General features: G+C 38.0%; 2 protein-coding genes across 2 annotated transcripts in view; one reads left to right on the plus strand and one right to left on the minus strand.

Annotated features, from left to right (window-relative positions):
- The window catches only part of LOC143021547 (protein FAM200C-like), a 13714-nt gene extending 563 nt beyond the window's left edge, over positions 1 to 13151 (minus strand). Inside the window, exons 1-6 of the mRNA XM_076179149.1 lie at positions 13051 to 13151; positions 11846 to 11912; positions 5054 to 5299; positions 3000 to 3040; positions 1705 to 1849; positions 1 to 1210 (exon numbers count right to left, since the gene is read on the minus strand). The exon at positions 1 to 1210 is cut by the window's left edge and continues 563 nt beyond it. Of these exons, the coding sequence (XP_076035264.1) occupies positions 1 to 1210; positions 1705 to 1849; positions 3000 to 3040; positions 5054 to 5299; positions 11846 to 11912; positions 13051 to 13151 (1810 nt within the window). The remainder of the gene's footprint in view (positions 1211 to 1704; positions 1850 to 2999; positions 3041 to 5053; positions 5300 to 11845; positions 11913 to 13050) is intronic.
- Positions 11837 to 26457, plus strand: part of LOC143021328 (tudor domain-containing 6-like) — a 24952-nt gene continuing 10331 nt past the window's right edge. The window contains exons 1-6 of the mRNA XM_076178736.1: positions 11837 to 11956; positions 20164 to 20851; positions 21077 to 21273; positions 23601 to 23758; positions 24025 to 24177; positions 24707 to 24808. Of these exons, the coding sequence (XP_076034851.1) occupies positions 20259 to 20851; positions 21077 to 21273; positions 23601 to 23758; positions 24025 to 24177; positions 24707 to 24808 (1203 nt within the window). The 5' untranslated portion in view covers positions 11837 to 11956; positions 20164 to 20258. The remainder of the gene's footprint in view (positions 11957 to 20163; positions 20852 to 21076; positions 21274 to 23600; positions 23759 to 24024; positions 24178 to 24706; positions 24809 to 26457) is intronic.

Consider the following 26457-nt stretch of genomic DNA (forward strand, 5'->3'; position numbering starts at 1 on the left):
TGTTTTTTCCTTGTAGTTTGAGGTTCACAGCATTCAATGCCTCAAAAATATCCACCAGGTAGGCTAAGGTTGCATGAAAGCCTTCAGACTGAAATTTGTCATAAAGGTCTACTTTCTGCTGTGAATCTAGAAATATTTCTACTTCTTCTCGTAACTCATAAAGCCTTCCAAGCATATTTCCTTTTGACAACCATCGCACGTTCGTGTGAAAAAGCAAGGCTTCATGTTCGGATTCCATATCCTTACACAACAGTTTAAAAAGACGACTGTTCAAGGCTCCAGCTTTGACAAAATTGAGAATCTTGATAGCCACATTCAAGACGTCCATCATTTCAATAGGCAAAGTTCTGGATGCTAAGGCTTCCCGATGAAGTATGCAGTGTGTACTCATTACGGAAGGATTTCTTTCTTTCACCTTTGTGACAAACCCAGACCGTAAACCACGCATGGCTGGTGCTCCATCAGTACACACTCCTACCAGCGACTCCCAAGAAAGCTGATTTTCCTGGAAAAAATCTGATATAACATCAAAAATAGCTTCTGCTATTGTGAAACTTTCCATCGGGTGACAGAACATAATTTCCTCTTTTATATTATTGCCTGATACAAAACGAGCATACATCAGAAGCTGAGAACACTGAGCGACATCAGTCGTTTCATCACACTGGATGGCAAAAACAGGGGAGGCTCTTACTTGGTCGAGAGTCTGAACTTTGATATCTTGAGATAATTCATCTATCCTTTTCTTGACTGTATCATTTGACAGAGAAATCTGGGAAAGCTTATTTGCACTATCTTTCCCCAAAACGAGTTCTGCTGCACATAATATACTTGGTTTTATGAGAGACTCTCCAATGTTATGACTCTTCTTGCTCTTTGCAATCAACATAGCGATCTCATAGGAAGCCTCAACAACCTTTGAAGATTGCTGCCGAAATGACCCACTGTCGTTCAGTTTAGCTCGCTTCAAGGTGTCTTTTTTAGTTTCAAAGAATGCCTTCGGCTTGTCAACTAAAGCAGGATGTGATGTCCTCAAGTGGCGTTCCAGGCGTGAAGGCCGCATTCCATCATTGCTCAGAGTCTTGTAACATATCACACACTGTGGAACCTCGGTGTCATCCCTTTGGAGAGACACAAATCCAAATCGAATGTAATCTTCAATGTACTTCCGTTTCTTAGCACTCATTGCAAAATACTTGATGTTTTGTATCTATGTAAATATGTAGAACAAATGAGGCCAACACAACAATAAGCAATAATCACACAACGACTGGTGAAATGCAATTGTCTCAGTCACACCGTCCCACACATTGATAGCATCGCGCGAGAATTTACTAGCCAATCAGCTTCCGTCTTATCATGACGTCATCGTACGATTCAACCGACGAAGACAACCTCGGAAGAAACGCTCTGCCTAAACGGGTCTCACTCTAACGGTTCATTAGTAAGAAAGAATTCTGTAATAATTCATATGCTTATGCTTATAGTACTGGCCCATGCTGTTGTAAAAGTAATCACTAACTGGAAAAACTTATACTTTTCACCCGAAAGCTCGCGCGCCCCCTGGAAATGATCCACGCCCCCCTAGGGGGGCGCGCCCCCCTGGTTAAGAATCACTGACCTAGAGTGTAGAACCACTGCCATTCTTCGCCTCCTAGGTCTTAGCCCACCACTCATCCCTGCAGGGGTAGCGAGGCACCTCACCGTCTCCACTTCTGAGGCAACCCACAGCTTCTTGGGGGCACACTTTCCTCCTGGTGTAGCCTGCAGTTGAGGGGTGCCCCCCCCCCCACTCCCTGATCTCAGGGCACCGCCGCTAATACCAGTGGCTTCGCGTGAACAGCAGACCCTGTATACGAGTATAAACTGTTCCGAACCACATGCAAAGTTGAGGTCGGGCGGGTGCTCGCCCTGAAGAAAAAAAAAAAAAAAAAAAAAACAGGCGATGGGTTTGGGTTTATCCTGAGAGACAACAGAGGATTTTCTGTAAAGGATAACCTTCTGTTGAGATTAGAATACTTGAAGTATTAGTGCAAGTGAGTAACTATGTTAGGATGGAAATTATACAAAAGATAAAAAAGGAGGACACTAATAACACCCACATTTTTTTAATGTATTCATGTTGTTTTTCCTTTTTTACGAGTATGTATTCTTCTATTCTTCTACTTATCTATTTATCTATTTTTTCTACTTATGTTATTGTCTTCCTTCATCAATGTGGTCCACATTTTCATCTGCTGGTTTGCATTTTGTTTTTCCATTATCGTAGGATGATGATGATAATGATGATGATGATGACAATGACGATGATGATGATGATGATGATGATGACGACGACGATGGCGATGATGAGGATAATGATGGTAATAACAACAATAATAATGGTAACTGTATTCGTGATAATGGTACTATAGCTAATGACCATGATGACAATAATAGTTATCATAGAAATAACAATTATAACAGCAATAAGGCTAGTGATAACGATGACAACGGAAACTCTTATTTCAACAAGACGAATGCATCAAACTTGACCACACGAACAAAATATAATTCTCGAAAACCATTTAAGATGACTTGATAAGAGACAAAATGTGAAAAACGTGGTTTTGAACAGAAAACGGAGGGAGAGTAATGGAGGGTCCTGTTCACACTAGTGGTTTGAACCGTGCGGAAACCGCGGTAGTACCGCATAATAAAAAATTAAACAAAAAAAATGCGCAATTGTGTGTGAAAGCCTCCATTGACTTACATTGCAATTGAACAGCATCAGTTTCAACCTCGTTGGTTAAAACCGCTAGTGTGAACAGTCTTAGAGGCATGCGCAGCGACACTACCAAGATAAATTTCCTTCACAACGACGCGGATTGTGTGGGGAGTCATGAAACGTGGAACAGCGGGGCATCACGTGCACAAGAACAAACCGTATTTATCTTTTCTTTTTTCTTCTTCTTTTCGCTTTTCCTTTCTCATTTAGCAGCAAATCTGGCGAATCACACGAAAGCCTATGTCCAGTCTGTGCCCAGCCCTGGTCTGATATCTGTAAAACAATGCAAAAGGATCTGAAATGAATAAAATAATCTGGCGACAGTTGCAATACAAATGTCGCCCTTGGTGAAAGGTATGCCATGGTGATGAATGAAATAGCTTAGCGACATTCAGAGGGAAAGGGAAAGTAACACCCGGTCAGGAAGGTGTTAAGTGAAGGTTGGACCTAGCGTAAGCCTACGAGTATTTCGTTAGCGCGATAATCAACTCCTCTGTCCTTGGGGGGCAACACCGCGCTCGACCGAAAAGGCTCTCCACCTATTGTCTGTTTCATAAAATCGTTTGCCACTTGTCGCCACTGAGTCAGACCCATATATATTCGTGCTCCTCTGCCTCCGTAGCAAAGGGGTTAATGATTTTATCAAGTACGTTAGATAATTATGTCGTTCACTCTGGAGTTCTTTTCCTCGAACAGGTCAGGAATGACTTCATCGTAGTCCATTAAACCACTCCATTCTGTTCTGGTTAGCCAAAGGCTATTTTATTCAACCTATAGATCTCTTGCCTTCTAATGGTATATTGTAATGAGAGAAAACAGAATATAAAACACGCAGTCAGACACAAGTGGAAAAAACAACTTAGAAAAGACATGAGGGAAGGAAGAAGAAGTCTTAAGAGGACAAACTAGAAAGGATTCTTAACCCGCATGCCAGGCCAAGTAAGCCTATTTGGAAGCAAAAAATAGGAAGTAGATTTAAGCAGATCAGCTAAGGTGTTCATCAATAATCCTTCTCCTGTAAGTGAATAAACCCGACTGTCATAACACAACACATATATGTACCTCTGTCTACGGGATTCGAAACCTAAGCCGTGGTGGCACTAGACCACTTGAAGCTTACTGTGCTGCCGACTGTGTGGTCTCTTTGTACAGTCGGTAGCGTACTAGGTTTGAAATGGTCTAGTACCATACGGGCTAGGGTTCGAAACCTGTAGGCAGAGCTGTTTAATGTCGTCGATGCGAGTATACATACATAACGTATATAACATGAAAAGGTAAAGAAAGAACATGCCACAATTAGGAGTAAGAAGAGACATTTTAAGTAGAGAACCACTTCAGCGCGTGACTCGCATTGACGACCCGTCCGCATATACAATGACTTGTTTCCGAGAAGAAGATCTGTTTCAGATTTATGAAGTGCCCTTCTTAAGTCAGCTTCAGGAGCGGATGGGTTCCAATACTCGGAATTGCTCTTCTTCATTGCTCTCGGCTCAGAACCCGTGCAGGCGTGCACGTGGAGTTGGTGTATAAATGTACTCTTGACCAAATAGATTTTGACCTTTTTTTCAACGGTCATACATGCTGTCAACGAGAATAATGCCGGACACCAACAGTTCTCTGTGTGAAGTGCCAAAGTATTTCAAATGTGTGAGAAAGGAGAGGCAAGCTTGTAATACAGTCCGTTGACAGGAAAGGTGGAAGAAAGACGGGGCAAGAGGAAGGCAAGTGAAGAACTTTATGTATGGTTTAGTAAGAATACATGGAGAATCATTTAGAAATCAAGACAGAGAAGAATGGCGTTCCAAGGTCGTTGATGTCCTGAAGGACGTCACTTCGGTAAAATAAAGTAAATGAAAAAAAGAGTATTTTGGTAATTTATTACTAGAGCAACAGTTCTTCTTGAACGACTGATTGAGCGAGATCTCTCCAAGGGGGTATGGTATGTAGGGTTGCCATCATTTATAAGTACTACAGCGGCTGATGTCTTCTAGGGAGCTGTGGAAGACGTATTATTTCTAGATTACTTTTTTATATTTTTCTAGTTTTCTCCAGACTGCCTCCTCGTCTCTGACACCACGTTGGCACAGAGAAATTAGTTTGTATTGAATAAGTAATATAATCAACAAGTGTCATCCTGAAGTTACATTCCAGCAACTGTTGTCATATTTCAGTCCTCTCTTCTGACAGTTTTTATGTGATACAGAACGATCAACGCAAAGAAAAAAGAAAGAAAGAAAGAAAGGGAAACGAAATAAAAAACATGAAGGCAAAGGGCTTATGTGTTACTGTTCCACATAAGCGTAGAGAAGCTCCTTCTAAATTATCAAATGTCTGAAGTCTGGAGAGGAGATTCCCACCTCTGGACGTGTTTTCTATCTTTGGATTGTGTTTCCCGTCTCTTGGGTCATAAAGATATGCATTGCACTCTGAGATGTAAACATATCTTGTTGGTTCTTGGTGTGAAACGCACGAGAAAGAACTATGAAACACAGTTATGGCAAAGCAAGAGCGACAAATATGTTCTACAACCAACTATATCCAATTTAATATATTGATATATTTAAATAATCTGGTATACCAGACGGTTTTTTCAGCTTAATTGAACAGGATCTATCGTAACTGAAGGAATTCTTCAAAGCCGTCATTAGTCAAGATCTTTAGAGAAACCCTTACGCATCAGAGTCACGCAATATTTTTTCATGTTTAGAAAATTCTCCACTCAGGAATGCTGGTCATTTAAATTATATTTCCTTCCTTTCTGGTACCCTCCTTCACCACTTCACTGGCTTCACTTTATCGGCGCGATAGCTGAAATAAGATATAATTGACGTCACACTTGCATGTGTGATCTTTTTTATTTGTTTGTCTGTTTAATCTTCTTCTTGTGTGTGAATAAAAGTGTCTGACGGTAACCATAATATAGAACATAAATCTGTGTCACTGTCTAATGGATTAAAGGTACATCGTCTTCACATTGATATTACTATGATAATGACTGGATTTAGTTGTTATTATTGCTGTTAATATCACCTTACTTTTGTTTTTACTACAACACTTGCACATGTTTTCCTTGTTCTTTCCTCTTGTTTTTTTTTATTATTATCAATATTGGAACTGGCTAGAGCTGTAATAGTTGTAGCAGTGGTAGTGGTACTGTTGTTGTAGTAGTAGTAGTAGTAGTAGTAGTAGTAGTAGTAGTAGTAGTAGTAGTAGTAGTAGTAGTAGTAGTAGTAGTAGTAGTAGTAGTAGTAGTAGTAGTAATCGAAGTAGTAATAATAAAATAAATAAAAGAATATTTACCCGTTTTCTGAACAGTTTGCCGAATCTAAACTGATGTGAGGTGATTACGAAGGGTAAACAAGGTAGATGTTTAAGAGTTATGAAAGAAATTAATGGCGTTTTGGAAGGAAGTAATAATTGTGCGAATGTGTGAATCTGTTAGAGGGAAGGGATGAAAAGAGCAGATGGGCAGCACTTAATGGGAGAGAGGGACGAGGGAAGGAAATGGGGTGAGCAATGTTTTGGCAATGGGAAATGCGAAAAGAATGTAAAGGATGAAGTGAACGATAAAGCATTTACGAAACAGTAGGCACAAGTAGCACTGAGGTTAATGAAAGCTGGTATGACATCAGAATCAAATGGGTGTCTTGTGGAATGTCTGTCAGAGACTGGAGTAGTAATAGTGGAGTGGTTGATAGAATTGTTCAGTGTCTGTTTCAAGGAATGGAGTGACCCGGTGGATTAGAGGAGTGTTGTTTAGTTCCACCATACAAGAGGACTGGAGATGAATATGGAAATGAAAGTGAAAGGGTTAGTAGAAATCGAAAATAGTTTGAATTGAAAGTGGTCAGCATCAATAAGATATATGACTTTGGTCTTTAAGGGTGTAATTAAATTCCCTAAAATATTGACTGCATTAATTCTGTCTTGTCAATATCACATACGGGAACAGTGGTGGATGAGTGAGTATTTAAGTATGGGTTTATTAAGCCTGACGTTTCGATTCCCGTCCAGGAATCATCTTCAGGGGATATAATGGTTTACATACAGTGAACTCGTTTTTATATGGTCCAGGATACAACTGGAAGAGGACCTTGGTGAAGTCCTTGCTCCGCTAATCATTTTTATTTATTTTTATATGGTTTAACGTCACACACTCCCCCCCATCGGGAGGCTAGGACGGTGCCCCTTGCAGGGCTTTGTAGCGTGGAATTTAATGAACCATGCCCTTGGTTCAACTCCGCTAATCATAAGAACATAAGAACATACGAATAAAGGAGACTACAAGAGACCATAAGGCCTACACTAGGCAGCTCCATATCTATCACCACCTGTCATCCCCATCCATAAAGTTGTCTAACCGTTTCTTAAAACAACTGATAGTTTTAGCGCTCACTACATGGTTACTAAGTCTATTCCATTCGTTGACCACCCTATTAGTAAACCAATTCTTGCCTATTTCCTTCTTAAATCTAAATTTGTCCAGTTTAAATCCATTACTGCGAGTCCTGTCCTGTTGTCTTAATATGATGACCTTGTTTGCGTCATCCTTGTTAAAGCCTTTGATCCACTTGAACACCTCTATTAGATCACCCTCACTCTACGTCTTTCCAGAGAGTGTAAGTTAAGGTGCCTAAGCCTCTCTTCGTAAGGTAAACTTCTGAGTCCATATATCATTTTGGTCATTCTCCTCTGTACTGATTCTAGTGAATTAATGTCCATTCTATAGGACGGAGATCAAAACTGTACCGCATAGTCAAGGCTGGGTCTAACCAACGCTAGATAAAGTTTGATAATTACCTTTACACTTCTATTCGTAACCGTCCTAGCAATGAAACCTAAAGCTCTGTTATATTCATTTCTGGCGCTGATGCACTGTTTCCTGGATTTAAGATCAGGACTCACTAGAACTCCCAAATCTCTCTCGCACCCAATTTTCTCTAAAATCTTGTTATCTTAGTTATATCTGTTTTCGGGGTTGTGTAGCCCTACGCACGCTGCACTTTGAGATATTGAAGTCCATTTACCATTTCACCGACCATGTGAACAATTTGTTAAGATCATCTTGCAGAATCTCGGCGTCATCTCCTGGCCTGATCAGGCGTCCTATTTTAGTGTCGTCCGCAAACTTACTAACATCACTATTAATCCCATTGTCCAAGTCGTTAATGTACATAGTGAACAATAAGGGACCCAAAAACCGAGCCCTGGGGAACTCCACCAGAAACACTCTCCCATTCAGATTTTACACTATTTATGGTGACCCGCTGTTTTCTGTCACTGATCCAAGCTCTAATCCACTTTTCCTCTTATGCTATGTGCTTTGACTTTATCTAATAGTCTCTGATGGGACACCTTGTAGAACAATTTGCTAATGTCAAGGTAAATAACATCGTAACTATCATTTCTGACACCTTATATACGTTAGTGTAAAAAGATAGAAGATTAGTCACACATGACTTAGCCTTGGAGAAACCATGCTGACGAAATATGTACCATTTAATATACTAAAATACAGAGAAATACACCAAGAATGAAACAAAAACAATAACATACAATAAAAGGGAAACTGAAAGGTAACATAAGAAACGCAATATTTGAGAAGTGTGGAGAGGGAGACCACTTAATCACACTAAGGCCGCTTTCACACGAGCGTTTCCGTACGCGCGTTCGGGTGCGCCGCGTTTTAATTTTCAATGGAGTTCAATGGGACCTTTTACACGACGCGTTTTGCGGACGTGTGAAAGGTCCCATTGAATTCCATTGAAAGTTAAAACGCGGCGCACCCGAACGCGCGTACGGAAACGCTCGTGTGAAAGCGGCCTAAGGTGGCGGACCAAGTGTTCCATGTGAAGGGATAAACGGTCACGCGTGCAAATAGATAACTACCATGTGAACACGTATGGAATAGATTTACACAGAAGAGCAATGTGAACAGGACAGACATCGAAATTTCAACTAACTGGACGAATCATTTAGATAAACACCTAAGCAAGATGCTGTAATGATTATAATTTATTTTATATTATTTGTTTTTGTTTTGTTATCATTTGCCTGTCTGATTTTCATTTATTATTAGTTATATGTTAATTTATTATTATTTACTATTTACCTGTTTGTTTATTATTTAACTATACCTATGCATTTATTTATGTATTTTATTTGTTATTTACATTATTATAGTTTTTTTATTTACTGTTTTATTATTATTATGATTTTTTTCGCATCCGACCTAGATATGGACCAAAAGGTCTCCTGTCGGCATGCTCCGCCTTTGTAAAGTCCTTTGAAAAGGGAAAGTGACTGTTGGCTGGAAAGGAACTGGGCGTGTCATTACCCTTGTGACCAAATATCACACAAAGCTGAGTAAAACTGGAAACGAAATAGTAACTGGGACCTTGGCAAACCCAACTGAAATCAAATAAATCATACTGAACAAGTAAACATGAAAAGGTATGTTGAACTTAAAAAAACATGGTAAGTTGGAACCAAGTGATCACAGAGAATAGGATGCCAAGTGCATCAAAAACCTACTTGAAAAAGAAGATAAAAGAAAACGAAAAATAAACAGAAAATGGGGATAGGAATAATATATAATATATAAATACAAAATACTAGATATTGTTAGCCCATTATCAAGTCGTTGCTATGGGTGCATTACGAGTAAACGGTCGTGCTCGTGGTCCCTAGATAGATTGGATTGAGGTCAATGTTCCTGTTTATGCAGTTGCCCTTGGTCTCCCATACTTCTTTAAAATAGTCTTTTCTTTTTGTTGTTGTCTGTATGTGTCTTGGCTCCGTCCCAGTCGATGGTATGTTGGTAATCTGATGCGTGCTTGTATAGGGCCGATTTCGGGTCTTCTCGTCTCACAGCTACCATCCAGACTACCACAAGAAGAGTGTGATAAGGACTTTTTGGAACAGAGCAGATAAAATCTTTTCCACGGTGGAAGGAAAGAAGGAACAAAAGAAACACACTTTGCAAGTTTTCCGAGATAATGGCTACCCTTGCAGAACTGCGCGCAAATGGACAAAAACACAGCGGACCTACACACTAGCACAGAGTCCACGCACGACACACTGTCACAATCCCATACCTCAAAAGTTTAACGTCATTTGCTGCAAAATACACGGCACAGACCTCTCTGAAAAAAAATGTAACAGTGTATCATCGTTTTCTCAGAAAGATTCACCTGACGGCTTGTTGCTCTTTCGCTCACACCAAAGATCATAACATGAATACACTCACACAACATGAATACGCTCACACCAAAGATACATAACATGAATACACCTATGTAGTGCAATATTAGGACAAGCAAAAATATATAGATATAAATAGACAATGAATAAACAAATAAATAAACAAAAATGAACAATCCTACTCTAGTTCACTTGGTTGATTTGTACTTCAAGCAGTCTTTTCGTTGGCCTTTCCAGATAAACCCACCCTTCAAAATGGCATATTTTGTCCAGTTCATCTAACTAGCGCAACTATCACATTTAACTTCGCTCTTAAAAAGCTTCTTCTGTTGCATCCACCTTATAACATTAGAGGAATCACTACTCAAAAGCTCGAAAACGACGTCTTGAAAAGTAGGGCCATATGAAGAATTGTCACCCTAGGATAGCTCACACGAAGAATGGTCACCCTGTCGAAGTCTGGCGTGACGATTCTTCATGTGATAATGCTATAAACAGTTCCCTCGGATCCCTTAATGGAGAAGAAAAAACAAACAAACAAACAAACAAACAAACAAATAAATAGGCAAACAAACAAATAAATAAATAAACAGGAGGGATTACTTCTGTAACTCCTCGTATGTGTGTTCGAGGATATATGTATGTATTTATGCATGTGTGTATGCGCGTATGCTTGGATTGGGTCGACCTAATTATAATGGGGATTATGGCTTTGTAAATGAACATATGCACGTATTGTTATGGACTGTCAGCCACAGGCACGTACATGTTGGTATTTACCTAGACTGGCAAATCCATGCAGTTATTTTAGGTCAGGACTAATACAGCTCAGTCTACCGAGTGTTAGGCCTTCGAAATATATATCAGGTGTGCTTGTAAGCAGCAGAACTGTGGTCATAATTGTAAGATAGACTAAATTCTCGGGGAGGTCAGGTCTCTGTACGCAGCGTTAAGCGGGATACACACAATCAAACATGGTTGTCCAACAAGGAGTTTGATCAAACAATTTGAGAGTGTACGGGCAGGTTGGAAGGTTTGACAAGCAGTTTGATACTCGATAGTCAAACTGCTTGTTTGTCCAACATGTTTCATGAGTGTGTGGCGATGTTTGATCAAACAGTCAGGCAGTCATGAGATAATTTGCATTTCTTCTTGTACCACTACTTCATCCACACTCTCTTCTTTCGCTTGGCAGGCTTTTCAGTGGTTATGGCTAAAAGTATAGCTATGCCCGCTTTCTTTTGGCTCATGTTGAAGGGACGTTGTCGGCAGGTATACTAACGTTTGATCAAACACCCGTTACAGTCTGTGGCGATGTTTGAACAAACACGCTGGACAAAAATGTTTGATAGTGTGTAGCCCACTTTAGGGCTACAGAAAGGCCACATTTGGGTTTCATGTGGTGATATCTGCATGTGGAATTAAACTGAAGTGACAATGGAACGTATAAACTACATATTGTAATTAACAGTAAGAGTGATCAGTTATATGTTTGCTATCACTCTATCCGGATTGCTGTTTGATAGTCTGCGTATCTCCGCATTTGCTTATGTGTGATAGTATGCTTAGAATAATAGTTTCATATAATTACTTACCTAATTTTACATAAAAAATATCATATTTTAATTATATTTTAACATATAAACCTAAATGCATATCATCTTATAAAATCAGGATAGCGATTCTGAAAAAAATTATTAGGTGTACTGTATTGACAAACGTACCTCAAAATACAACAATGTATATGTTTTTATAACATATATGTCTACATATTTGCCATTCATAATTAATTGTGTTAATATTTTAATGCTGATAATATGATACCACAAAGCGTATGAATCGTCGTTTTTAGGCTCCAGTCCCGAAACGAAATACAGGAAAGTAGCGTAAAGCAGTGCAGTCGAAATTCAATTGTGATTGTTTTTGATCTAGTGTGAGATATCTGTTAAAAGGGGCCAAGTGCTCATATAATTCACATATTATAAGGTAAGTGTGAAACTGAAATTCTTGTATTATTAAATTACAAAGTGGTTTGTAGAGTACTTCATAGTAAATGGTCCCACATTTACTGTAAATAGATATTGCAAAAGTCTAAAAGTTGTTAATGTTTGACTTAGTTCATAATTGTTTTAGAGTCCATTTTCTGACAACTAAATCAGGCATTATTCATTCAAATTGATAATACGGACTCGTCTATACAACCGGAAAACTTGAATACCAAGGAGTAGAGTAGTACGACAAATTCGTCGTGTAGTGTCAAGGACATTACAGACGTGAATACAGTTATCACCCTCAGTACCAGATGCCACTCTTATATCCCAAGCATTGTTATGATGATTGAATTAGCTGTGCATTACCCCATCGGGAGCAAAAGAGTTGAATAATTTCCATTAATCTGTACCATACTAAGTCACTTAAGTGGGATTCATTCATCCCAGCTGCTGGCTAGTTTTAGTTTGCTGTACATGATTTCTTTTATAGTCCTTGAGTCAGTTGTTGCCTTGAGTTTCGGTGAATGAAAACCCATGGCTCCGCAGCAGCTGGTAGTGTTCTTTGGATAATCCTCTCTGGGAAGAAACTTTAGACAGATGTCCATGTATTAGTCTATCAATCTAAAGGTAATAGACAGGAAAGGCACAACACTTATGCCATCACGGAGTCCTGTCTCTCACTTTCCAATTATCATACCTAGCCAGTTAAAGGACTGGCAGATAGTAGTAGAATGATAGCTGTGGTGAGTTGTCTGCTCCTCTTGTGTTTCAAGATAGAAGAAATACGGACAAAGTTGATGAAGGAAGAGCTTGACCAATCGGACAAAAGATAGATTGTCACTCCCCTTGTTCCTACACCTTCAAGTGAAAATCATAAAATGAGAAAGTTGATGAAGTTTGGAGAGGAGTACAGTGGTGGGATTCAGCCAGTTCTTACTGGTTTGTACGAAACTGTTCTTGGAATTTCATGAGTTTCTGCAAACTGGTTATTATAAATAGCAAATACAGTCTATAATACAGCCTAAGTGATATTTGCCTGCTTCTGGCCAATTAAGAGAATCTGAGGTTAATTTTTTTTAATCCTGCTACAGGATAAGTGGTTCAGGTTGGGGAGATGACTGATGTTCATGTCCCAGGGCCAGGACCATCTTTTGCAAGTAGTAGTTGTTGGTTTCTTCATGATTCACCATGGCCTAATTTATGGGTAATGCTGTGACTTTACACATGCGCACATGCGACCCTGGCATAGTTGGTAGAGTTCCTGCCTGCCACTATGGTGGTCTGGGTTCAAATTCTACCCAGGGGTGAAGTAGTTTTAGTATCGCTGCACTGAGAGTCGTTACTCCAACTCACATGGGCAGGGAGTTGGGGATGGGTGTATGTGTAAGGTCACAGCATTAACCATAGATCGGTCATATATGAACTGTGAGCTCTCTTCCAGGATGGAAATAGCTATTAATCACAAGTCCAACACGTAATCCAAAACCATGGTGAATCACACTCATGACTCGATGGTGTGATGGTAGAGTTCCTGGCCGTCACTATGGCAGTCTGGGTTCGACTCCCGCCCGGGGCGGAAATAATTTCAGTATTGCTGTGGTGTTTTTTTTTTCTTCTGGCACTCCATTAAGTTTCTCTGGGAAGAAATGTTGGACTGTTCTCTGTGTTACATTATGCAAAACATTTTAAATTATATAATATATATATATATATGACAAAGGCTTTTTCCTCCATATATGGGAGGTAGCCAAGTCAAAAGGCATGCTCCCACTCTCATCCACCACCCTTCCCTCCCTCTCATCTTAGCTCCTCGTGGATGAAAAGTCATCCCAGCCTCCTGCCCACTGCCCTGGGTAAGAAGCAGTGCAGCAAGATGCAGTACATCCACAGCAAGGGCACTTTACTTATTTGGTGACCCCACCTTCTCACTGTTTCTGTATTACTAGCTTGAAATATTAGAAGTAGAGCACTAACCATATGTCTACTCTTCCTTTATGAAAAAAGGAGCAAATAAAGCCAAAGTTGATAGAGATGATCTCAGTCCAGAGACATTGTCTAAGGATGGGGTTATAGGCAGGATCACCACTCGCAGCCTTAATCTGTAACAACTCTTGATCAAAATGTCATTGTTTGGAGATGATTGAAGAGGTGATTGTAGTAGAAATTCATAAAGCTTGAGATTATCTCCTGGCCAAAAAGCTACACAAGAGACATTGTATTAGAGACGTTGTATTATGGTTCTTAGAGCATTTGATGTTAAGAAGCAAAATGGCACATGCATTACACCAGCATTTTCCTATATCTATTTTAGACACCTCCGTCATGATGTGGCATATTTTTGATTAACTGTATCAATTCTGGCCTTGACTTGAACAAATCCCATCAGTCCATGGTCAAAGTGCTATTTTCCCTTTATATAGGCCAATTCCTTCCTCTCCTGGGCGAATAAAAGGTGATGTACATTAATACTAAATTTGACTTAGGGTACTTAGGGTACATGTACCAATGGAGATGCACTTGCCCTATGCAGACGCATTGACACAAAAAAACTTCTACCTGCCGATGGTGAATAGATAGGAGCATAATTATAGGCTCAAAAATTCACATTATGAGGGGATAGTTAAGTGATTTTTTGAGCCTATAATTATGTTCCTGTCTATTCACCATCGGCAGGTAGAAGTTTTTTTGTCAAATATGTCTGCATAGGGCAAGTGCGTCTCCATTGGTACGCGTACCCTACGTAATTATACAAGTAGACTTAAGTGATAATATTTACAGGGTGCGCAAGAGAGAAATAGCATGCAACCCTCTTTATATGTGTGGCACTTGCATGTGCCATGGGCAAAGGTGCCAAGAACCCTAAATCTATACAGTAAGCCTAGTCAATTTTCTTATTTATTCGCCTTTGCACATTTGTCTTGTAACTTTGTGTGAAGAAGGTTTACAATAATTATTAGTTACCTATCTAAATTTTGCTTATACACACACTCGTATGATGAATTTAGTGATTCAAAAAAATTAATAAATTTTTAATTGCAAGTAAAAAAAAAACCTTGTTAATTTTTTTTTTTTCCACGTCCAAATTTGTTCAGATATTAAATATCAAGTATATGAAAACAGGTGTAAGTACTTGATTCATCCCTCCACATATGCGTATCTACCTTATCCAAAGAGACATCAGACACAGTATAAAAATAAACAAGTAATTGACCTTTTTAGTCAGGACTCTCGTGCTGCAACAAGTGTACATATATACATACATATACCAAGGCTTTTTCCCCCTTACTAGGGAGGTAGCCAAAAAGGAAAAGGCATAAAATCATTCCCACCCATTCCATCCCTGAAAACACTCCACACCCCTCCACCCTCCCTCCCATCTTAGCACCTCCTAGATGACGGGTCATCCCTTGACCTTGTCCACTGCCCTAGGTCAGAAGCAGTGTCGCAAGACACAGCACATCCACAGCAAGGCCGCTTCATTAAATCGGCGACCCCCCCTCTCCATCCCCCCAAGTGTAAATACTCTATATGGGCCAATATGGCTACCTTACAAAATTTACTCTTAGTATAATCTTCAAAGATTAAACACTCCAAATTTACTTGTCATGAATGGTTAGACATACACATAAAATAGGATATACAATAAGGTGTGCACAAATTAATCATGGTGTATGGGCCTGGAAAATATAAAAAAATGAAAATATCCTTTTTTTTATATATAAAAAAACATTTTTTTTTTTCTTTTTTTGAGTTGCATCTGTAATGATGATGGGACAACTTCCCTATGTCATCGTTGTGTGTATGACCTCTGATCTCCAATGTTATTTTATCAGATTTTTTTATTCCTCCGCCATACTCTGCATCAAGTTTTTCCAAGGGAGGTCTGTGGCTAAATATTTATACTGTATTGTAGTTCTGTGATCTTACATTTCATCATGTGGATTAATAATATAGAGCAAGGTATAAATAAAAAACAAAATGATAATGTAAGACATGATATTGAAACTCAAAATGTGTCAAAAAGAAATAATCACGAGTTTCTTAAAACCATGTACTTTAATGCTTGTAGTATTAGGAACAAATTTCAAGAAATACAGGCGTATGTCAAAAGCGAAAATCTCGATATGATAGGAATAACTGAGACTGGTTAAATGGTACAGAGTTCGAAGCTGAATTTAATATTGCGGGATTTAAACACTTTCATCAGGATAGAAACCACAAGAAAGGTGGGGGTGTTCTGTTGTACGTTAAAAACAATGTTCATGCTTGTGTTTTAGAGAAGTGAAACAGGATGCATATGATAGTTTGTGGGTCGAGTTAACCCAAACAAATGGACAAAAAATGAATATAGGTGTAATATATAGGCCAAAGACATTATCATTAGCAGACGACAAACTGTTATTTCATGAACTGTCTAGTTTCTGCAACCGGGATTTATTGATAATGGGTGATTTCAATTTTACTGACATTGATTGGATGACCCTTGAACATGGCCATATAGGTAGTCGCTTGATTGATTATCTTGGTGACAATTACTTAATTCAGCATATAAAAGAGCCCATAAGATATGGAAACTTACTCGATCTATTGATCACTAGACGCGAAAGCATGGTAACTGATGTAGAAGTCGGTGAAACTGTTGCAAATAGCGATCACAACTTGGATTCAAACTCCTAAAATTTTTTAGAATAGATACTTGTGTTTCTAAAATACCCGATTTCAGTAAAGCTCAGTTCATAGGACTACGTCAGGAGCTTCAGCTTACAGATTGGGAGGCAAAATTAAACGAAAGACCTGTAGATCAGGTGTGGGAAATATTTCAAAATACGCTCACTAAGATGATTCATACTTACATTCCTTTTAAGGACAGACGTCCCCCAAATCAGGCTCGCCCAAAGTGGCTCGACAAAGAAACTGAAAAAAGTATTGCTAAAAAGAGACAGGCTTATAAGAAATATAAGTGCTCGGGTGCATCTAATGACTATGAAAATTATGTATCAATACAGAGAGATTTAAAAAAGACAAAAAAAAGAAAAGAAAATGACAATATGAAATGAACATCGCTGATAAATCCAAAGAGAATCCCAAAGAATTCTATAGTTACATTAGAGATAAAAAGGTTAGGAATCACATTGGTCCACTATTATCTGCTGACGGTCAACTTGAATATTCAAATGAAGGAATGTGTAATATCTTAAACAATTATTTTAGCTCGGTATTCGTAAACGAAACACCTCAAAGTGAACTCCAAACTGAAACCTGTGAAAAGTCTAGGGTAAACTTACTACGGTAAATATAACAAAAGAAAAAATTAAAAGGTGAATAGATAAACTCAAAGTTAATAAAACACCAGGGCCTGACGGTGGGCATCCAAGAATCTTAAAGGAAATGAAAAATGAGATTGTTGTTCCATTAGAAATTATTTTCAAGAAATCCACCATATCCGGAGATGTCCCAAGAGAATGAAAGCTAGCTAACGTTACTCCCATATTCAAAAAAGGTGACAAAAGAAACTAAAAAACTACAGGCCTATAAGTTTGGCTTCAATCGTAGGAAAAATGATGAAAACTATCATCAGAGATACTATCGAACATCATTTAGAAAATAACTGTTTCATAATTGATAGCCAGCATTGTTTCAGACGGAAACGTTCTTGCGTGACTAACTGGAATTCTACAACACAGTCATCTCGAATTATGACAAAAGAAACAATATAGATTTAATATATCTAGACTTTGCAAAAGCTTTTGATACCTTCCCACACGAAAGACTACTTACTAAATTAGCTTTACACGGAATAAGTGGTAGCCTATTAAGTTGGACTAGTAATTGGTTGAATGATCGAAAACAGAGAGTTGTTTTAAATGGAAAAACTTCTAGATGGAAAAATGTTACAAGTAGAGTTCCTCGGGGTTCCATTCTTGGGCCACTTCTATTCATAGTATATACAAATGATATAGACCATGGACTAAAATCAACTGTTTCCAAATTTGCTGATGATACAAAACTGTGCGGAATGGCAAATGATCACTTTAACCAATTACATATTCAAGAAAATTTAGATATATTACAGCAATGGTCTGAAAAGTGGCTAATGAAATTTAACACAAGTAAGTGCAAGGTAATGCACATAGGTAAAAATAACAGTAAGTACGATTACAAGTTATTTGGAAATTAGTTAACAAAAGTGGATAGTGAAAAAGATCTCAAATCATCCAAGCAGTGTCTTTCAGCCTCTGAGAAAGCAAATAATATTCTAGGACTGATTGTGCAATCTTTTGACTTCAAAAGTCCATCACTCATTAACAAGCTATATAAATCGTTAGTTCGTCCACATTTGGAATATGCCGTTTCCGTATGGTCACCGAATCTCATTAAAGACATTGACAGACTGGAAAAAGAACAATGGCGAGCCACAAAACTGATTCCAAATATCAAAAATAAATCATACGAAAATCGACTAAAACATATGAATCTGTTTTCCCTAAAAAAGCGTAGACTCAGAGGTGACTTGATACAGGTCTTTAAGATTTTAAAGGGAATTGACATCAAAAGTGACAAAATTTTCACATTGAATGAGAATCAGACAAGAAACAATGGTCTCAAACTGTCCGGAAATAGATTCAATTTGGAAGTAGGTAGAAACAACTTTGCCAACCGTGTAGTTAATGAATGGAATAAACTTCCTGCACAGGTGGTGCAATGTAGTTCAGTTCGAAGCTTTAAGAATCATTTAGATAAACACCTAAGCAAGATGCTGTAATGATTATAATTTATTTTATATTATTTGTTTTTGTTTTATCATTTGTCTGTTTGATTTTCATTTATTATTAGTTATATGTCAATTTATTATTGTTTACTATTTACCTGTTTGTTTATTATTTAACTATACCTATGCATTTATTTATGTATTTTATTTGTTATTTACATTATTATAGTTTTTATTTATTATTTTATTATTATTATGATTTTTTTTTTTTTGCATCTGACCTAGATATGGACCAAAAGGTCTGTCGGCATGCTCCGCCTTTGTAATGTAACTTAATTGTGACCAGATCCAGCTTAAATATATCATGGTGCACAAGACATCAAGTAAGGGCATTTATAGTAATATATAACTGGTGGATACATGAACCAGCATTGCCTATCACATTTTATATAACCTACTGTGTGATGCATTCACTATGTGACAGCCTCATATGTTAAGGGGAACTTCAGCTAGATATGGGAATGACAAAGGACATTATCCACTAGCAGCTGCATTTTGAAAGGGAATGCCAAGATCATACCAAGATGTGCATGTAGGACAAAGTGGTCTTTGAGCCAACCTTTGTAACTTTGAGGTTTTCTAACTATTGTCAGATTGAAACCAATAAATCTTGATGGCATCCATGCTGGGGTTGTTGTTGTAACAACAGACCTGTGTGCTTGGCTTTGACAAATTCAGGGTTAACGTTATGGTGAATAATGACTTGTCCAATCAGGGTGTTGAAATGTGATCCATGTTTCATTCATTCTCTAGCCCACTTTTTTGCTTTTGGTATTTAGGTCTCTAGTTGTCACTTCATGTTCATTAGTTTCAACAGATAAATCAGTCACTCAATCCATTGCCCCTTGTTTCTCTTATGGAAGACCCATGGCCTCTAGGAATCTGGCAACGGCCCCCAGGTGCATAAGTCACTTATGGAAGAGATGTGTTGTATGGGGATCCTTAGTGTGGAGTATTGTAGTATGACATGTTCTGTATCTTCTGTGTGGTGGCTGCATCTGGAGTAGTTTGAATCTGGGCCAGGCCTGTTCTGTGTCGGTATTGTCTTAATGCTGGATGGTGTCTTGAGCACAGGTGCTTTTTGCTCAAAACAGATTTATAAACAATGTAAATGTATGTAACAAATTTACAGTTCAGATTTCCATCTCAAAACCTTGTGTGGTACAAGATGTACAGGTAGTTGTATAAGAATGCTTGGCAGTTATACCTGTAGGGTCTTCATCAACATGTAAATTGGTACTATTAAGTGTTCTTGAAACCACTGAACTACAGATCACTTAAAACATGTATAAAAATTTGTTCAATGTTAGTATATTTGTTGCAGATAGAACTTGTGTACACATCTTTTTGCATCCAAATATTTGCATAAACACACAAAGTAATGGAAAACTCTTCATTGTTAATAATGTTTTTTTCACTTCTGTTTGTTACAGGTGGAGATTAGTTATGAAAAATTTGGCTTGAAATTTTAATTGTGTTGCTACTCTGAAGAAACTAGTTGGAGTAAATGTGATGTATTCAGTCCAAGATGGCATTTGCCCTTCGATGTGATGGAAGCAGGAACAATGAATTTGATTCTGGACAGAACAGTGGTAATAGCAGAATGCATCAGTTTTCCTTGGACAAGATGGAAGGGAAAGTAGAGGCTATGATGTCTCTGGGGGAGACGATTGTGGAAGACGACTTTAAGTTTAGGCCTTTGTCAGATGGTAGTTCTCATCCCTTCCCCCATAGAGATGTTCCTCTGGATAAAGAGCTACAAATAGAAGTTACATGGGTAAAATCACCCTCAGAGTTCCATGGTCACATCAAGAAAGAAAATGACAAGTTCAGTGAAATCATGCAGGAAGCTCAGATGCTCTTTAATAAAACTGAGTTGCCAAAGAATACAAGTCTGAAAGAAGGAGATGCAGTAATGGCACGGTATTCCTTGGATGGATGCTGGTACAGAGCTATTGTTCAAAAGGTGTTAAGTTCTGTTCTGGTGTCTGTGTATTTTGTGGATTATGGAAATGAAGAAACTGTTCCCTTGACAAATATTTCACAAATAAAGCATAAACACCTTTTGGAAATGCCCATTCAAGCAGTTCATTGCTCAGTGACCAGTATATGTCCCATGAGGTAAGAAGTTCATATTCACATATTTCTTATATTGTTATTCTGAGTCCTTGCAAAATTTTGTTTGAATTTGTATGTTATTTTTTGTTTATTTATATATTTATTTACTTAATGTATTTATTTTATTTTTTTTTATTTTTACTTCAATGAACATCTGGGTATTCATGTTATCTTGCCTTGTTTTATATAAATAACCATTCATTTTGATTTGTGGATTTTCCTTTGTAGTGGAGGCGATTGGTCAGTAGCAGCCATTCATCGAGCTGAAGAAATGCTAATGGGAAGCTCCATTGTCAAATGCTGCTTTACAGGGAAAGGAGGACAAATGTACCAAATGGAGAAAGTAATAATGAATGATGAGAGAGACTATTGCAGAGTATTGGTTGATAATGGATTTGCTGCATATTGTGAACCTCCATTGAAGGGTAGGTATTAAGATGATTAATTGTACTTGGATTTCTCTGTTTCATGTTTTTCATTGTTACTAAGAAGTTTCACAGCAAGGCCACTTCATTTAATTGGTGAACCCCCCTCTCCCTCTCTTCATGCAGAAACATTGAAGATGGGGAGAAATTCCTTTTGTCTGCAGCAAATATAATTCACATGTAACTACTCCCTAACCCCCCACACACCCACACACCCACCCACTCCCCTCCATTCATCACCGTATCAATAAAAGTGGCATTTGCATATTTGGACGAGGAAATGATAAAAATTCTTTAACCACACTAATAAGACCAAAACTCGAGTATGCAGCAACACTATGGACACGCAGTACCAAAAAGAATATAAAAAAATTAGAATACAAAGAGCAACAACAAAACTGGCACCAACTCTTTCCAAAGTGACGTATGAACAAAGACTGTCCAAATTAGAATTACCAACTCTGGAACAAAGAAGGGAAAGAAGAGACCTACTAACTATCTATAGAATTATGAAGGGAATGGAAATCTTAGATAAGAATGATTTATTGAAGTGGGACAATGGAAAAACAAGAGGACACAAAAAGAAACTAAAAAAAGATAATTACAGAAGAGATCTGAAAAAAAAAAAATAGCTTCCCACACAGAAGAAATTAGAGAAAGAAACAGTGTGAGCAAACACTATTCAAGATTTTAAGAAAAAACTTGATGCTGAGAGATGCAAAGACGGGTCACCACAAGCATAGCTCCCTTCCCGTATAATACAATTCTCCACTCACCCTTAACTTCTGCCTTCTGCCAATTAAATGAAGTGGCATTGATGTGGATGTGCTGTCTTGCTGCATTGCTTCTGACTCAGGACAATGGATGAGATGCAGGGATGACCTATCATACATAGGAGCCAAGATGAGAGGGAGGAAGGAGTTGTAGATGAGAGTGGAATAGATGGGGATGAAATGTGTGGGAGTGGAATTATGCCTTTTGACTTTGGCTACCTCCCTGGTAAGGGGGGAAAGAGCCCTTGGTATATTTATGTACTGTATGTACTAAATAGTTACACAATTTGTAGATTTTGTCCCTTATGTCATCTTGTTTTATTCAGCTGAGGGAGAGACCTTACTGAAAAGAACAAATGCCTCACAAGATGCTTGTCAAGTAATTTTAATAAATTTGCTAAGCAGTGGCAACTGGCCAGAAAACGATGATGCATCACTTATTTTGAGTGGATAATGTGAAGTAGCCATTTCTGGTTACCTAGGAGTTGTGGGTCTTCTGCAGGAGAGACCCATGCTGATCAATTGATTTGTTGAATCTCGGGTAATTTTACTTGCCTGAGTAGCAAACTTTAGGCCAAATGGTCTTGAGAGGCCAAAATTCCATTTGGTCTAGAATGTGCCCCATAGCTGAATAAAGTTGCTTGACACGATAGGAGAAAATTCATTGTTATCATAGGGGTTAACATGGAAATGCATTTTGAATATGTTGTGAGTGAACATAAGAATGAAGGAGACTGTAAGAGACCATAAGGCCTACACTAGGCAGCACCAAGTGAAGTGTGCACTAGAGAGAATTGTGTGATATTGAGTATTTTTTTTAATAATAAATGATTAAATCTGATGCATTTATTTTGTAGCTTCATGGTACTCTCATGGTATCTGTAGCACTTTGTAATATTTCATAAATACTCATTGAACCTATAGATATCTTCATTGAGATTTTGGGTTTGGGTTAGGTACTAGGTGGCAGCACTGAGGGCTTCACCTTCAGTGGGGAGGTAAGAAAGTTATAGACTTTTTCACATCTCCAAGAGTAGTAGCAGCACACTGGCTGGCAGCAGTCTTTGGGCCCTCTCATAGAACTTTCTGGAAGGAAATATTGGACTTTTTTCAGTTTTGTATTAGTATGGGAACTGTTTCAGTGTCACCAGTTTGTAGTATGAGGGACAGTCACCAGTTGTTAGCTTTCCATATGTGAAAAAGTAGAAGGACATCATTCAAAATTGAGAGATATCTTAGGCCAAATCTAGAGAGCGAATGTTAGCCTCTTAGGGTTAAATTTACAAATAGAGGTGAAGGTGTCGATGGGATTTAAAGGCAAGGAGCAGGGCGACAAATTTCTCCGACATCTGACTTGCAGGACACTTGTAGGCAAATGTCACTAGTCACTTTTATTTCTTTAATTGTAGAACCATGTGTAAATATTAGTTTTTTGTATTTTTTATATATATCTGAAGGGTATATTTATATTTTCTTATTACTTGTTTCATTTCTGAAAATTTTATCAATAATCCACTTTGTAACATTACATAATATTTTGTTAATGAATTACAGAACTAGATTATGTTAAACCTGTTGTGGTAGATCAGAATGAAGTGGTAGTTGTTGGAGTTGGCAAAACAGATGAAACAGTTTGGGTCAGAGCAGCAAACAAGTGGGAGATTTTCAAAGATTTGATGACCTATATAGACATTCAAGCCAGATCATCTCAGGTAAGTAAAGTGCCTGGTTATGACTTCATCTAGCCAGAGTGTGCACTCCTTATGCTCTTGATTTCACTCCCAACTTCTACCCATTTGTTTCCCTTCTATCGCTCCTTGTAAATGAATGGTGTTAGTTAAAGGATGCCTGTTAAACAGGCATTTTATATATGTATGCCTGAAATTATTGCAGAATGGACAAAATTGATGTGAGCTTGTAATTATATTCAACATGCTTGATTTTGATATATTACATGTATTTAATGTACTAATTGCAGATGCTTGAAAACATTAAGGTTGGTATGCCTTGCTTAGCTCAGTCTTCTGTTGATTCATTGTGGTACAGAAGCAAGGTAGTGACATGCAGTGGTGAATCAGCTTTAGTTTTGTTTGTAGATTATGGAAGGATGGAAGAAACTTCTCTTGGGAAGGTAAGTGTCTTGAAAGAAAACTTGTTTATTATTATTGTTATTATTATTTTTTTTTTTATATTTATATATATATATTTTTATTTTTTAATATTTATATTTATTTATATATATATATATACATATATATATATATATATATATATATATATATATATATATATATATATATATATTTATATATATATATATATATATATATATATATATATATATATATTATATATATATATATATATATATATATATATATATATATATATATATATATATATATTTTTTTTAATTGGCTTAATATGGGTACTAGAAGCTCCTTTCTCTATAATTTCCCCCTGTATAGAGTAGAGGTAAAAAAGGAAAAGAGGGGGATTGTGGAAAGATGACGCCCAGGGAAAATATATTTAAGCTTATTACATTTGTGTGGTGACAGCTTTAGAATAAAAATGAACAAATGTTATGTTGCCTGATTGAATAATCATATTATTTTATATGTTAGGTAATGAGCTAACCAAAATTTGATATTGTTTTACAGTGTAGAGAAATCTCTGAGAATTTACTTGAGATAATGCCTATGGCTAGTCAGTGCATCCTAGGGAAAAAACACTGGAGTGATCATCAGCAATTTAAAGAAGAGGTAAAGTATTATTAGTCTTGCAGTACCATTATTGTACCATTTAACTCATTTAACTAGTGCTTAATATAAGTAACAAGAACAAGAGGGAGACTCTTCACTTAACTCTTGGCTTTGACTGGAGGAGTTCTGGATGTGAATGTGTCAAAGGGAGAAGGGATGAGATCTGGGCATCATCTAGTGGAATGGAATTTATGAGTGGATATGTGATGGAGAAACAAGAGGAGGGAAGGAGGGAGGCAGAAATGTGCTGAAAGTGAGAGAGTTGAGTAAGGTGGGAAGTGGATGAATACCAGGCAACATGCAAGAACTGTTGACTTGATGTTGATCATATATTCTTGAGATAAAGAGTTGTGTGAAGTGTGTAGGTGTGTCAGGGTTCTTTTGTGTAAATTCAGGAGTGTGGCAAGGGTGTCCTGCCCCAATACTTCTTAAAACCTGCATAGATAGGGTATTGAGCAATTTTCAATTGGTGTCATTCCAAAGCATCCATTAACAACATTAAGTTCTATGCTGATGATGGTTTGCGTCATTGGAGGTTCTGGTTCCTTATAATGATAATTACAGGGAGGCATGACTATCCTAGGATCTTGGGCCAAGACTAAGGTTTAGGTATTTTAGGGGCTTACTTGGTGATCACTTTAGTCTATACATGTGGCAAGGATGTCAAGGTCTTGGAAAGCTTCGCATACCTTGGTAGAATAGTGCATAACAATGATGGTACATGTCAGGATGTTGTTTTAATGATTATTATGGCTCATGGTGTTAGGAATTGTTGAACTAGAGTATATGGTGTAGTCAGTACTTGTACAATAGAAATAGATGTGAATATTCAAGTTGCTTTCGCTCCCTGCCTTGCTGTATGGCTATGAGACATGACACTGAATGCTGACTTACAGAAGCATATTAATGTCTATGGTACCAGGTGCCCTTAGAGAATTATGATGTATCACTTTAGTGATTGTTTCAACCCAGTAACTATTCTATGAGGTACAGTCAAGTCCTATTGCCAGGATAATGTATAAATATCAATGACATCAATATGGGCATGTGGCATACTTCCCTAATGCTGATCCCACTCGCAGAGTTATCTCCACAAAAGACAACCATTGATGGAAAAAGGCTTGTGGTACTTCCCCTGGTAACTGCTCCCAGGGATCAGTGCTACCTGTGTAAGAGCGGGTGCCAAGGGCTTCTTGTGGAATACTACAGGCTCAGTTCTGCCCCCCATACTCTTTAATTTATACATATATGGTATACCCACATCCCACACCTGGGAAAACAAATCTCTTCTTATGCAGACAGCTTAACAATTACATGCACACACTATAACACAGACCAAGGTACAGAATACTACAACCATACATTGACATGCTCATTACCTGATTCACTACAAAGAGACTGAAAATGGCCCCAGCCCAAGCTGCAGCTGCACTTCTCACCAATTGGACAGCAGAACACAAATGCATACCATGCCTCTTTATCAGCAACTCTCTCATATTACACACATGCAAGATTCTTGGCATAACATATAACACATCCTCTGCTTTTATGCAATGGAGGGACGGAGAGGGGGGGTCGCCGATTTAATGAAGCGGCCTTGCTGTGGATGTGCTGTGTCTTGCGACACTGCTTCTGACCCAGGGCAGTGG

The sequence above is a fragment of the Oratosquilla oratoria genome, chromosome 42, assembly GCF_046742065.1.
Source record: "Oratosquilla oratoria isolate Oo_2021 chromosome 42, ASM4674206v1, whole genome shotgun sequence".
Classification (NCBI taxonomy): domain Eukaryota; kingdom Metazoa; phylum Arthropoda; class Malacostraca; order Stomatopoda; family Squillidae; genus Oratosquilla; species Oratosquilla oratoria.